This window comes from Triturus cristatus, chromosome 1_2, assembly GCF_964204655.1.
Source record: "Triturus cristatus chromosome 1_2, aTriCri1.1, whole genome shotgun sequence".
NCBI lineage: Eukaryota > Metazoa > Chordata > Amphibia > Caudata > Salamandridae > Triturus > Triturus cristatus.
This window is the reverse complement of record NC_140580.1, coordinates 37,340,376-37,355,900: the sequence shown is the minus strand read 5'-3', so window position 1 is coordinate 37,355,900 and position 15,525 is coordinate 37,340,376. Positions and strand designations below refer to the sequence as shown.

At 42.9% G+C, this 15,525-nt stretch overlaps 1 protein-coding gene across 1 annotated transcript in view; it reads left to right on the top strand.

The window, feature by feature from the left end:
• Nucleotides 1-15,525, top strand: part of LOC146866699 (importin-9-like) — an 89,032-nt gene that overhangs the window by 14,933 nt on the left and 58,574 nt on the right. Inside the window, exon 2 of the mRNA XM_085600436.1 lies at nt 15,363-15,424. Within this exon, the coding sequence (XP_085456562.1) occupies nt 15,363-15,424 (62 nt within the window). The remainder of the gene's footprint in view (nt 1-15,362; nt 15,425-15,525) is intronic.

Sequence of the window (15,525 nt, the reverse complement as noted above, 5' to 3'; positions counted from 1 at the left end):
ATTTTGAAAAGGCACTTTTATGAAAGGAGAGGCAGAAAAGGCAGGATCAAAGGAAATAGGATCTGGGGCTCCCTCTCCTCCTTGATTGCGTCTTTTTTTATAAATTGAAATTTTTTATCTTAGTCCATTCTGAAAATTCTGTTACATTATGTTAGTCTCTTGTTTATGATTTATTGATTATTATGCACAGTGTATTACCTGATCTTCGCTTTTCAAATGAAATTACGGTTTTATGTTTGGATTATATGTACATGCAATTAACGCTGCAATTACTCAGTTTTTAGCAAAAAATAAAAATATAATAAAACCAAAAAAAACATAATTTACCCTGTCCTCCCTACACTTCCCACCCAGAAGAATCATGTCTTCCCCCATTCAATATTGCAAAACACCCACTGAAACAAAACTGTAAACATGGAGTTGCGCCTAGTTAGTCAACCATTATTGCCCTGATTCGTTGCTTGTTGGGATGCATCAATTCTCATCTGAGAGGATCCTTTGCTCTCTTCAGAGTCTCTTTAGAGTTGTGTTCTCTGGACTTAGTGTTATTGGTCCTGAGCAAGACCTTAGGGCCCTGCCACAGGTGCCCTAGTGTCTGCGTGGGCTTGCACCCGCTAGGCGCCCATCCAGGTCGTTCCCCAGGGGACCATCGCTTATCAGGCATGGCTTGCCAGAGTTATTGCGAGGGGGTGCTCCTCCATCCAATCCGAAGCCCTGTCCAAGTGGTCAAAGAATATTGCTTTTCCCTGAAAACCGCTTTCAGTTTGGCCGGAAAAAGTAGCATATGCATCAGGCCCATGGCTCGCTTTTCTGCTTTACCTGATCGAACGATTTCTGTTGAGCCCTGACTGACCTTGTGTGATCCATAAAGATGAGGATTTTTGAGGACTCATAGGGGGTGTTGCCTTAAAATTTTCCATTGCGCAGGGCCACGTCTCTGTCCTGGCAATTGTGGAGCTGGCTGATGATGGCCTGCAGCAGGCCCCCTGTGGTTGGCTGTCGGGAGAGCGCGTTTTGTAAGCGTGTTCAGTGATGAAGTAGGTGGAGATCTGGTTTGCCGGCAGGAAACTAAAGATCCCTCCTGCCATTTCGGAGCATGTTACTTGTAGTTAGCTGACCATCTGTTGTAGTGTAATTTCTGGGTCTTCTAAGGCGGAGATATATCTCTCAGCATTTGTCACTTGGCCCCACGTGTTTTGCGGGTTCTGTTGGAGGAGTGAGACATCCTTGCTGACCTCACCAATTTTGGCCTCTAGGGTTAGTCTCTTGATTTTTTTAAAGATGTGTAAAGGGCTTTATTAACGACTGATGCCGATTTTGTAGCCTCTGTAGGTATCTATGGTCCTACGGGGTCTGTGTAGTCTACGATGTGCGGCAATAGCTTGATGTATTTATCCAGCTTGTTTTGCCTTGAAGATGGTTTATACTTTGCCATTTCCAGATATTTGTCTGCGCGGGCCCGCCAGAGACTCCCCACCACTGGTGTTAAATAACAATGCTTATACTGTGGCACTGGGCCCGCTAGGCCCTCTCAAGGAAGCGGCATGAGTTGCTCAGCACAGTTCCGGCTCCTCAAGGCAACTGGGGCTCCTGCAGGGGGTGGGGAGTGGCAGTATTTTGGCCTTCCACAGCCACCTTATCATGAACGGATAGTCTATATTGCCCTCCTTGCGCTGATTGTGGCCTACTGGCCAGACTGGGAACCGAAACTGGCCCTGGCAAATTGCGAGGGGGTACGGGGGGGTGTGCCGCCGATCTGTTTGCTGGGGCCGGTTTCGGGCGATTTTGTTACAATGGGACAATTTTGCTGGCCCCCGGTAACAAAAAGTGCCACTCAGGTGCCAAAACCAGCCCCCACCCTGGTGGCCCACTAGGGTGTGGAGCAGTGTTCTGGTTTGCCACACAGTCCCTACCAATCCCCTGAGTTGGCTTTTTTGGTCAGTTTGATCTAAAGATGGGTAGTAAAAGAAATTCCTTCAATAAGTCAACGAAATTCGAAATCCACTATTAAGTCCGCTGGTGGAATTTTGTGTCCTAAGCATAGTATGGTGGAGAAGATTCTGCTGGTGTATGTAGCCTTTCCTCCATCAATTGCAGGATTTTTCTGTTACCACCGAACACTATATAAGTTCTTCATTATAATTTAGTTGATATCCAGTATATTTTGTAGATAGCCATTTAAACATAAAAGAAACATTTGTAAGTAATTTATTTGGGGACAATGCCCATAAAACATAAAAGGGTAATTAAAAACTACTGAATATAGCTATAAAACATGCTGAAAGGAGAGACCGTTAGGATATTTCAGATGTTTGACTTTTCCGAACTTTCCAGCATTTTAGTTAAATGTGGAATGGAAAATACCATAGTGCTCACGGTGTCTCACGTATCAGTTGTACAGTGGCTCCCATGTTACAAATACCCATATTCTTGAACTTGTGCTTTTAGCCATTTTGCTCTTTGGAATCGGTGTATTAGACGGAAGGCTAAAGAGTGGATTTCATGTGCAATGCACTCCCGATTTTTATAACAATGGGTTGTTTTACCATGACCATGCCTCTATTTAAATAAAATGGTTCAGGGTCAAGGTGCCAATTCTTAGCAAAATATACAAAGTTTTAGCCACTGATGGTTCAACTTTATCCAAGTATATCTCAAAACTAGGGGAGCACTTCCTATCAAGAGAGGCTTTAGTTTATGTGCCTATGATCCTGTCGGTTTATAGCATTACCATGCACTTATTTTTGTATGTAAGTCTGATCTTGCTTTCAACGTCCTGGGTTATAGACTCTGGGTTGGTCCAAAGATCATAATTAGCAATCTGTCATTACACGGTTCGTTCATGTTTGAACCAGGCCAATGAGCCACTTCCAGTAAGGGACAATATTTCCTGCAGCACCTTCTTATATTGCTCTAGCTTGGGTGTGCCCCATTTCCCCGGCCCAGTAAAATACAGGTTGCAACTGGACTAACCTGAAAGTATCCAGCATCTCAATGTCTAGATGTAACAGGACTATTAAGGTGCTGGAGGGTAGATTTAATAGATGATAGAGATCAAAAAGCTTCATCAAAAGCTTGCTCTGAATAGCCCCAGATCTCTGCTCCTTACAGAACAGCATTCTGGGCAATAGCTTATACGCCTCAGTAGTGGGAGAAATCAAGTGCCTGTTCATCCCCCTTACAAAGCGCAAGATTTGTCCCGCAAGTTGTATTCGGAGAGTGCTACTTCTGTGTATGTCCTTTGTGCCATTTTGTTTTTCTGTTATGTCAATTCCCGGGAAGGTACATTCTCTCACCTGCTCTGTGAGGGGTGTTTCAAGTGTAAAGTAGTTTTTGAAGCCCTTTGTGATGGCAAAACCTCATTAGGTTTGTTTTTAATGCTTTGATAGCTTTCCCATTTTGTTTGTACAAACTCCAATACTAGGCATTCCTAGTCCTACTCTGTCTACTTCTAAGTGTGTTATGCCTACTGTTCTACTGCAGCCTTTGCCTTAGGGAATTTTTCTTAATTATTTTTATTTTATTAACTCCTTTTCTTACTTCAGTCTCTTTTACTTCTTGAGTTTAACACCGTTATTCACTTGTCGTTGAAGATGCTTTCAGTCTTAAATTTGAATAATGTTTAAGTTCTCAATTGCATATTTATTTAAAATATTTTGTTTTAATCCACCCTGTTTGACAGTGTAGCATATCATGGAGGTTCAAACAACTCTGAGCTCAATTTATCTTGACTTTTAACCACTTCCCACATTTCTGGCATTGTAAGTCAATTTAGGTAATGAGTATCTTCAACAAGGTACTCTTGCTCTCTTGGATCTCCTTAGTGTGTGCAGATCCTCCTCTGTGTCACTTGTATCACTGGATACTGTTTTTTCGATTATTGTTGGCGGTATACGTTCGATAGACGCACTTGATCTTAATCGCCTCTTACCATTTGGCCATTCAAATCCTCATATTTATCTTTTTCTCACTCGTTCCTTCATTTGGGTTATTCAGTTGCTCTTGTGATACTCTAATGGTTTCTTCAGTGGGTATTTCCACACAACTTTGCGATATTTCACAAACTTGTACTGGTGAGTTCTTGCTGTTTTTCTCCCCTCTCTTGTTCTTCCCGATGTACTGTCAGAGGAGCTCTTTGACTTTGCTCAAAGAACACTGTATCTTCATGCGGTCGCTTTACTCTGAGTTTGTGGTGCATGCACCCAGTTAGGTATCCCAGCACATTTGACAGCAGTGTTTGTGATTTAAGATGACTTGGTAGGGGCCTTTCCACCTTGGTTCCAAATAGGACTTCCACAAATGCCTCTTCACCAAAGCCCAATCACCAGGACTAAGGTCATGGTACTGCTCCTGATGTGAATAGGCAGTGACCACTCCAACCTGGTGAGAAACAGAACGTACCACATCAGCCAGTCCTTTCCAGTAATCGAGTATCATGTCATCTGTGATCTTCACAAGTGCATTTGCAGGTACAGCAGGCACTCTTATTGCACGTCCCATGAGGATTTTATTAGGTGATCATCCTGTTCTCCTGTCAGGAATACTTCAAAGACTCATCAGAACCAATGGTAATGACTAGTAGAAGTAGAGGCACAAAGTATGACCAATTATGACTTCAGGGCTCCATTTAATTGCTCCACTGTTTCTGAAGCCTTGGGATGATCACTACAGTGTTCCACTTGGAAAGGCACACACAGCATTCTAAGGAATTCAGTATTAAAATGAGTGCCTCTGTCTGTCTCCAAAGAAACCAGAAATCCATACCTTTGTATAAGTTCACGCAACAGCAGTTTAGCTGTCATTTTTCCGTGTTGGGTAGGCTTCCACCTATCGAGAGAAAATGCACACTATAACCAGGACATAGCTCAGCACGGTACATACAGGCATCTTGATAAAGTCCAACTGCATTCTATTTAAGGGTCCACATGACCTTCCTTTGTGACTCATAGCTACTGGTGTTCTTCCTGCATGCATCTGTTGACATTTTACACATGTGTGGCACAACTCCTCTGCTAGGACTCTGAATCGGGGATTGAACCCATTTTGCCCAAACAACTTTACCAGTTGCATCCTTTCAGAGTCGCTTTTAAAATTCCCTGTTTTAGCATGTTCTCAATCGCTGGTGTTATTACTGCTACTGTCTCTGGCATTATATTATAAGGTGGGGTTCTTGGGGAAAATTGCATTCGGCTTTACTGTAATTTTGACCGGTTCTGCACCTTTGATTAGTCCAATGTCTTTTCCTGAAAAGTCCCATACAGTAAATCCAGAGGTATCTTGCACATCGGGATGTAAATCCTCCACTGTCCTCACTGGATATAATCCTACAGCTGTTCTTTGTCGAGCCGTTTCAAATTCAACATTTTCATCACAGTCCGGTGTGCAGTAACTAATGCAATTTAACTTGTACAAAAGATCCCTCCCTAACAGATTTACACAATTTGAATGAGTGCAAATTGATGATTCTCCTCAAATGAACCTATTTTTAAATGCAAATTCTCTGAATCAGGATTGGTTATTTATTTGTTCGTAACACCTACAACTTGGATCTTCATTCCCGAGAGGGGTAGGTCTAGGACTTCCGCTGTTCAAACAGTGGATTGGATCGCTCCGGTGTCAATAAGAAATTACTCTTGGTGGCCATTATCGTTTCCTTCTACAGATGGGCCACTTTGATCTACCTCTAGAACAGCGCAAAGTTGGCAACCTCCCTCCCCTCTCCCCCCTCCCCCTTTCAGGCACCTTAAATGTGAATTGTCAGTCAAAAATCTCGTTTTCCAACATGGGAACTTTTCCTTTCAAAAACGTAATCGCCTCATCATACTTATCACTGGTAAAAGTGCAGGAGTTTGCGCATATCTTGGAGGTTCAGAATATGGCCACTGTACAGCTATTTTGTACTTAGCCCACAAATCACTCTGTACTACAATGTCAAAATATTCAGATCTGTTCTCAGAACCTGCCAGCTTGTACAGGCCACTGTGCACGATTCTCTGTCAATTTCTGAAAATTGTTCTTAAGTGTTGCAATATCACCTGCAATCCGTGGTACATGCACATATTCTCCACCTGGCATCTCCCTAACAGGAAAAGTAAATGCTTTCTCTTCATCTGGGGGTGCTGGTGGTGGTTTAATATTTGCTTCTGCTGCATCTGATGGTTTAATTTCTTGTTTCTTTGTACACTTGCTTTCTAATCTGTCAAAATCATTCTATTTGCGGATGCATTTTACCAATTCCCCAATACATAACTTCATTCTTGAAGGTCACATTAGCTTCATCCTTGTAATGGAACACTCCACTTCATATTTTCATGCTAATTCCGTTAATTTATCATGTGAAATAGCTGCACGTCTCATTATTTCTTTACTCAAATATATCAGTTCATTTTCCTAATAATTTTCCACATGGGGAATATCTAAACATCTCCTAATCCTTTCTTCTAATTCCACCTTTAATTTTGAAACACCTAATGGTCTTGCTCTTTTCTTTGCTAGTATAGGATCTCTTGGCACCTCAGTCTTTTTATTGTCTGTGGTTTCTTCAAACCCTGATGGAAAAATTCCACCCTCAAATGGTGAGGTCTCACTTTTGGCAACTGGTGTCGTAAAAACAATCCTTCCTTCCTTCTCTCAATGTTTGAACGTTTTGCAGTGGTGTCTACGCAACAGTATGTGAATTCTGCGATGTCTGCATGAACCCTGTCGCAGCTTCGCCTCCTACAGCACCTTGAGCTACGTTATTTGGGACAATATGGATCGGTGCAGTCGCAACTGCCACTACCAATGTCCATGTTGACACCACTTGTGACACTGGCGCAGGAACAGTCAAAATTGAGACAGTAAAACCTGGAATTATTACAGCATGAGCCACTTCAGCAGGTATATTTGCAATTTGAAGTGCTGGAAATGATCACTTGTTCTGAATTACATTCGGGTCAACAGGGCCTGAAGCCCCTGTAGCACTAGAAGCTATATCACTATCAGTATTTGTTGTAGGTGCCACATGTGGTGGAACTGAAGCCAATAAAGCATCCAGAACATCATCCATGAATCGCTATCAGTGTCCGTTTTCTTTGCAGTTCTTCATCATTTGTTTCCAATTTCTTTTAGTCTTTTCTGTGGTCATGACAGGGTACATTCTAGCTTCCTCGATTATACATTTTCTCCACCTTTGCTATTCTGTGTCCTATTGAGCATCTGCATAATTTCGCTTACGTCTTTGTCCTGTTCTGATATTTCTCTTTATCACGTGCTGCTGTCTCCCAAGCATTACATGCTTCTTAATGTGAGGGTCTTGGAGGTGGTTTCATATTGTATAATTTCTCCTTTAAATGTTCAATAACCTCTAAATCAAATGTACCATTTTGTGGAAATATAAATGAACTCTAATTTTCAGTAATCTTGCACCATTGACAAAGCCACAAACCTGCATGAAACCGTACATTTGTCGTCATGTAACAAACTGGCCTACCTTCTGGTGACGAATATTCACTTTCTTGAACTATATCACCTCTAATCCAATCTCCAAGGGTTATGAAACATTTCATTTTTGCAATAATTCAACAAATGATGTGCAATGATTAAGTTCAAATTTCGGGGTTTTGATTCTGGTTCTAATTCCGTATACTTCAATCTTTCTCCAATCATGTCACAGCTTAATACTGGAGTTCTCATCAACCAGTCTCAGCAAGGCACTTCACAACACCTGTTTTATCCCAGCATGGCACTCTGTCGTCATTAACCAATAACAGCTCGACTCTAATGCCAGCTGACCAATCTCAGCATGGCACCCTATGACGTACTCCTGACTCCTTTCATCGGTTCACCTTCCTTTTCAACTTTCTCGTACACAAATTCTACAATTCTAAGCATAATAAACAACTAACTTTTGTCTGCTCCACTTAAGAAATTCCAAATCATTCATTTATACAAAAATTATCGGAAGTAAGGATTTAACACCCTCCGACTTCCCTAATCTTACACATACGCGAATGAAATCTTGACCAGCGGGAAATTACTCCAACTATGTAGCTTCTCCTTTTGGCAATAGGCTCCACTAACCCCAATCAATATTAGTACAATCACATCATTGTTATAGTCCCTATATCAATTGTGCAATTCGAAGATATCTTACAATTGTGCACCACAAATAACACCACAGTTTGAACTGCTTATCTATTCTGGGATCTTGTACTACTTCGAGTCCGATAACTAACTACTTCAACTGCTCAACAATTTACGCTTACACACTACTATTCCCAAGCACAACAAAACAACACGACCAAATCTCAACAAAGACCATAGCGACACATAAGCTTATTGATACTCCCACTACTGCAACCACCTTCGAAACCGCAACGCCGTCAATCTTAAAGCTTTGGCTTTGGTCTTAAGGACATGGGCATTTCTCAACTAGGACTAATTATTTCAGATTCTCTCTCGTGACATAAACTATACTCTGCTACCACTGTTGGAGCGCATGGTTTCACTGTCACTTACCAGTCATGAACCCTGCGTACAGGTTGATGGATCTTTGATGTCGACAGAAATGTGAGGAGGGGAAGTCAGTATAAAACAATATCAGTTATTTCTTTTAGTTCAGTCAAAAGAGTTACGTTGAGCTAAAGGGTTTCATTTTCAAATATTTTAGTTTCTCATTCTTTAAGATTTTATTTTCTAAATCTCATTATCAAAGATTAATATCAATCAATTATTTGGTAATAACGTAAATCAATATAGCAAATCAATAAGGAATTGATACAATAAAAATGCAACAAGTGTGTTCCATAAATTAACTTCCGTATTCTAAATAAATCGGTATCAATGCAAGAAGGATTAAAGGTGTCAGCTCAGATACCCATGAATGTTCCCGATGGAGAATCAAGCATAAAGCTTTAGCATAATACGCTGGATAGTATCCTCAGCTCTAATAGCAAATCAGGAAGTGAGACTTCTCGTAAGGAGATGTCCAAGACAACCCAGTAAAGAGTATCCTCTTGAAGAGTCTGGGACAGGGGACACACCTAACTTCTCTCTAGTCTAAGATCACACACTAATTAAATGCACATTTACTTTGTTGCAACAAATATATTCTTTCTTCTTCTTGTTGACTAATTGGATTTCAGCACACTCCTGGAAACAGGCTTACCCTCATATTCTCACCAGAGTTCAATTGTCTTTTAAGCATGTGTATGTGAATCATCCTCCCTGTCGTCTACATCATTTGTAAAGAGAACTGTACTATCAGTCGTCTACTACAACAAATGTCTGATAATTAGTTTATAAACAGTAGCTTTCAAAATTACAACGTCTGCAGCAAAGAGAAGAAAAACATCTTGCACAACGGTTGTGAAGTCTGAAAACACAAGCTTTTCGGTATTCATGTCTTATTTCATTCACAGGGTCTGTGGTTACGTCAAATTAATAAACTATACTTCATTTCTATGCAACATGCCAATAGTTTTGAAGTATTAATGACTACTACAATTTTTGCACTTAACACTTCATTTTTAAAGATAAAACTCTGCACATTATATTTTAATAAAGCATTTTACAAATAAGTAACTTCTCGTCAGCAACCGGGACCAACTTGGTTGATGTATCTGACCCACTTTCCATCACAACCAGCCTGAAATTGTGCCTAGGTAACTGTCTACCGGCCTATAATATTATCGCTCTGTGCTTTTTGGTGTTATTGTCCTTGAAATCTTTAAAAATTCATATCTCCGGTTCTCTTTATTGGGTTTTTGTTATTTTGGTGTCATTTTGTTTATTACACTTTACCCTATTTCTAATTCGGTTAGGGATTTTTATTCGGCATTTTGACTTTGTTACTATTTGCTGCTGCAGGAATACCTTTCACATTGCCCTAAGTTAGGCTGGTCTGCTCTGTGAAATAGCTACTGAGTGATTGAGCTCAGGTTAATTTAGTGATTATTCCTTGAGGTGGATAGTCAACTACCCCAAATACAATTTCTTACAGTACCTTTCCGCAATGTCGAGGTGTTGGGGAGATGGGCCCGTGGACTAAATTCCTCTTCGACGTTGGCAGCCACCCAATCGTCACTTGTAGCCCTGGCCATGCATCCTGTCTGGCATCCCAAAGAGTTGAGTACTGATAAACTGGTCCTGCACTTATAATGTATTTTTGTTGCATGTAAAAGGAGGTTCCCATGTTTGTCATTGCCTTTGCAAATAACGTCACACCCTTAAGTCGTGCACATAAGAATGAAGCTTTGTAGGGAGGGCCGCGGCTGCCTCAGGAAGAGAAAGAGTAACCCAACTAGTTGGAAAACAGATAAAGAACCCTTACCATGTTATGTTTCATCATTAATGCCTTTGGTTGCCGGATTTTAATATCGAGCCTTTAAGCATTCACATGCGTTTTCTTAGTGGTGCTTCTCTGTACATCCCTTTATACCACCCCCACCACCTGTGAGTCTGAGTGCGCTAACACATTTAATATGCTTTTTGGTTTAATGTGCATCAAATTCACTCCTCTTAAAGCTGTACTGTAGGAAAGTAGGAGCTGCTTTTATGGCTACCCCCACGTTTTGCCTGGTGCTAAGCTGTTTGGGCTAGTCTGACTGGGATCCTGCTAATCAGGACCCCAGTCTCTCTGCTTTCTCCCTTAAATTGTTCTGTTCAGTACTTGGGTACATCCCAGATTGGTTACTGAGGTACTCTTATTAGTCCCTAGTATATGGTACCAAGGTACCCATGGCATAGGTACCCCAGAGTTCCCCCAGAGTTCCCCCATGGGCTGACGCATGTATTATGCCACCCATGGGAGACCATTCAAACTGTAACTATAGGCCTGCCATTGCAGCCTGTGTAAGCTGATGCTAGCACCACTTACGAAAGATATAGGTTTCCTATATCTAGGGTCACTGCACTTAAAACATATAAGTCACTCCTATAGCAGGCCTTTGCAATCCTAAAGGCAGGGTGCTTGGTTCGAAGTGTGAGGGTGCCCCTGCATGAGCAGGATACCCCTACAGCCTACGGAGTCCATTCTCCTGGGTTGTAAGTGAAACAGCCATATACCATACAAGGGGGCACCGCGTAATTAAGCGACGACCCTCTTGAAACTGGCTGCAACGATTCCTATCATGTTTGGTATCAAACATGTTGGAATCATACCCCCACACCGTAAACGGTGTGAGGTATGATTCCAAGCACCAGAACACCTCTGTTAGGCTCTCAGTGCTCCCGGCACCAGTCTTCTAAACCCGGACAGCACAACATGGTTGCTTCCGACCAGAGACCCGATTCTGCCCTCCTGCTGCTGAGCTAGGCTCGAGCAGGCGAAAGGCAGAACAATAGGTATCCTGTCACAGGGAGTTGTGACCACTTCCCAGACAGGATTTAGTGTATTGGGGCCGGGTGGGTGTCCTTGCCAGCGCCACTCAGTCTGCATGACGGGCACATTTGGTGCCTCCTGGCATAGTCCAGTTAAAACCAGCTCTGGGAGCCGCTGGCTCTTGCTCTGGCGCGAAATCGGACAAAGGATATGGGAGTATCCTCCCCACTGTACACTTCCTCCCTTGGGAGGGAACCTTAAATCGTCCAAACCCTTTCCCTAGTGTACTTAAGGGCATAACTTTGGGTAGGTCACGAGATTCGTCATGGGACACGATTCAATTCAGACACCACTTCAACTTCTACCATCCGGGCACTCTGGACTTCGCTGGACTACGTTTGGGCTCGACTTTGTCCCCCTTTCAGTCTGCTGCATCGCCTGTGTACCGTACAGGAACTTTCCAAGGCCTGTGGGCACCAAAGACACCTGAAGAAATCTCCCTTGGAGAGGAGGAGTCACTTCCCTGCATCTGCTTGTAACGCAACGAAGCTGACCGGTCTGCTGATCCTGAACTCCCAGGGACTAAGAAAGGCTCGGCAACACAGGTGGGGGTTCTCCACATCCCTCGAGGCCTGCTTGGCCCTCTCACCACCAAGTTTGAGGCCAGTATCCCCCATAGGAGCTGCAGTAACCGAACCCCTGTGCACTGCGTCGACTTGCCGTTGCAAAGACTCGTTGGCTACCTTCCACCAAGATCTTCGGGCTCCAAGTAGCCCCAGCCTCGAGCATCTCCAGTGACGAGAATCTTCGTCTGCATTGTTTGTATCGTGGCCTGCATCTTTTGGTGGGACGCTTAAGGTCCTCTCTGGACACCAGTGCCTCCGTCCTGTGGGTCCATTTGAGGGTCATCTTTGTTTCTTTTGGGTTCATGATTGCTTGGAGCCTGCCCTGACTCCCATGCTTGTGGTGAGTCCACTGAGCCTTGCTGATCCTGACATTGCACCTTCTTCGACATCCATGTTGTTTGCAGTTGCCAAGGCTTGTTGGTGCTTCAGATGGACACCGACCCATCAGCTCTCGACGTCCGACGTGGGACAGGTCGTCCACAGCTCCTAGTCTTCATCTGTGTCTCCTGGTCCTCACAGCTGCAGAATCAAGGTCACTGTCGACTCTCCTGCAACACTCAACATTGGTGGGCATTCGTCTTCAGGTCTCCAGATCAATCTTGTGTGACATAGACACCGTCCCGTCTGCTTGCAGGTACCTAACAGCTAGATATTCACCTTCGGATTCCACCGGACACTTTCTCCTTCTCCAGCAGTGACACTTTCCTGAAGTCCTCCATTGGTTTCGACGGCGGTTTCTGACACTACTTAACACCTGTGCACCCATCTTCCCTGGTGTAGGTAATGTGGGTGCTAGGGTATCCACAGGTGGGGTGTCGCTCCAACCTTCTGTCTTCCACTGGAAAGGTCCTTTTTCTTTAAAATTGCAACCACGACTTGCACGTTGATTTGTACAGAGAATGCAGTCCTGTTCCCACACTGCACACTATCTCCGTGGGGTTCCTAGTCACTCACCTTTTGGTGGTTCCTTGGGGGCCTGGCACTTCTACATCCTCTAGACATTGTCTTGACACAAGTCGTGGTTCTTATACCACTTTCTTAATATATGGTTTGGTCTCTCCCTGGGGTTCACTGTGTATTCTGTGCTATTTATGTGATTTGTATGCAAAGTATTGTGTGCATTGTGCATATCTCTGGGTAGGAGATATCTAAACATGTTAGTGAGTATTATATAATAAATATATATTTTTATAAATACCTTGTGTGGTTCTTTTTCATTTAATCGATACCTAGAAGATTGCATTCTGGTAAAACAAGCTGCTTTACACTTCTTCTGGACTAAGCCTGAAGGCTGCTCTCCACAGCTACCACTTAGAGAGCTTTTTAAGGTTGTCTTAGACCTCCTAATTCACCATAAGGGTTTTCTGGACTTATGCAGTCTGTCAACTTACATAAGTGTATCATATACCAGGCTAGCCACTCACATGCACAGCTTACAATCTTCATTTCCATATATTTTCCAGTCTTTCAAGGGAGCAGGAGAGTTTTACTCTAAACCGTAACTCTTTCAGAACAGTTTGGTCAGTTGTTGTGGCAATGGTAAAATCAAAGGAGGCGAGGGAAGCCAGCATTTTGTGCATTTTAAGATTTTATCCCTGTACTCAATGTGTTGCTCTATATGACCATTGAGGTGCATCTTCGACACATGGCTCATGTAGCCAATACCAATTTATTGAAAGTTTCTTTTCAAGCTTCATGGAAACATTTGATAAGGGTAAATGGAATGTGCCAAATGTGTGGGTAGTGAAGGGCACCCACTTTTAGTGTGGGTATAGTCGATCTTGATGATACGCCAAAACCTCAGGTGATTGGACTGCATTCGCAGATGCACTGGAAGGCCGTCCAGAGGGATGTTTGAATTTAGAAGACCTGCTACCAGGTCAAAATCATTGCATTCTTCTTTTCCGTCCTGTGATGCAGCAGTGTAGGGGTGGACGAGGCCTTGAATGTGTAGAGGGGTCCTTGTGAGTGGAGTAACGCTGTCCCCACTCTACTCTTTCACATGCAAAACTGTCATACAACTGATTTATTCCCAGCCCACACAACCTTTCGATGTGATCCTGCCAAGTGACTGACTGCCAAGCCCTACAGTCTTTGTCACTCCTTTGACTTGTGACAGAATCTGAACGAGTCCTAGCCGCCTTTCAGAGGCATGTGACTGATCCTTACCTAATACTACCGGTCTTTTACAGGCGATGCCAACATGTGACAAATGTTTCCTTAACCCTGCCTGCCACCCCTGCTCCCACTGTACCTCTCTCTCTTAAGTGATACTTACCTGTGACTGCAGTGTTTGCCAATTGTCAGGAGACATTGTCAGTCTGGTATTTTTAGCTAGCAACGCCGTACCTTCTGCAGCTTGTATTTTTACAATTGAAAAAGTATACACCCAAGTCTCAAAATGCGAATTTGGCTAAAGGACTGGTTGCGGTTAGTACACTTCACATGGCACCACCTATCAAATATGTCTGATAGGTGCTCTGCAGCCCCACCTTCAGATGCGGAATAGGAAGGGGCAGTCCTACATGCAATAACACAGATGGTAATACAAGTCAGACAAACATTGCTGAAGTAATGAATGCATGGATTATTGGCATTACACACCAATGAGAACTTGAGCATTTCTGTCCACACTTTCATCCATTCACAGCACATAGGGTAGATCATTCGCTAGTACGCGAGAACGAGGTCAGGGACAGCTGGCTTTCAAAGCACTGAGGCAGGCCCCCCTCTCATGATTCGGCTCGCCACATTCGCATGACTTCCTTGGCCTCAGCTCTTCATTAGGTCTTGCAAAGGCCTTGTTCTCCTTAGGTGCAAGTTCCGACTAGCTGTTTTCCATCATGTTTCAAATCTTTGAGGCAAACAATAATGCATCGCCAATCGGCATGAACCCTGTACCTCAGAGCAAGCCACGTTGCCTCAGCTTTCTTTGTCTGTCTCCACTGTTCACATATAGTTTTCTTCACGTCCAGACTTCAAAAAATATATATATTTCTCCCGTTCCGAACAGGATTCGGTAGACCCATTCACAGCCATTGTTTTAGTTTTATGAAACTTTGTCATGTTAAGCACAACAAAATGTGTATAGAGACACTTTGGTTTTGAAATCTTCACACTGTTGCTTTTGTTGCCTCCATCGTCTTTTTTTTTTTTTTAAAGAATATTTAATTTTGTTTTCGGGTGAGTTTTAAAAAAAAGCAGTTATAATGGAAAATTACAGTATTGATCATGAATTCTCAGAAGGGAGCAGTACTTTAGTAATCTGACAATCCTAGAAAACTACATTGTGAACTTCATTTTGCACATAACCAGTAGCAGCTTTGAAGTCTGTGCGTGCTGCATACAGAAGGGAATGTCTGATTCGCAAATCACTTTCACCATTTGTACAAAACTCTATTCACTTTGGCTTTTCTTTCTACTCCTGTTTGCAGAGTTCGAAGTTCATTTGGCGGAGTTGACTGTCGACCCACAGGGAGCACTTGCCATTCGACAAGTGAGTCCGAGTATTATTACATGTATATATTTACTTCACCTCCATCTGTGCGTGTTCATCACATCTCTAAATACAAATTACTCGTGGAGAGGTAATGTGCT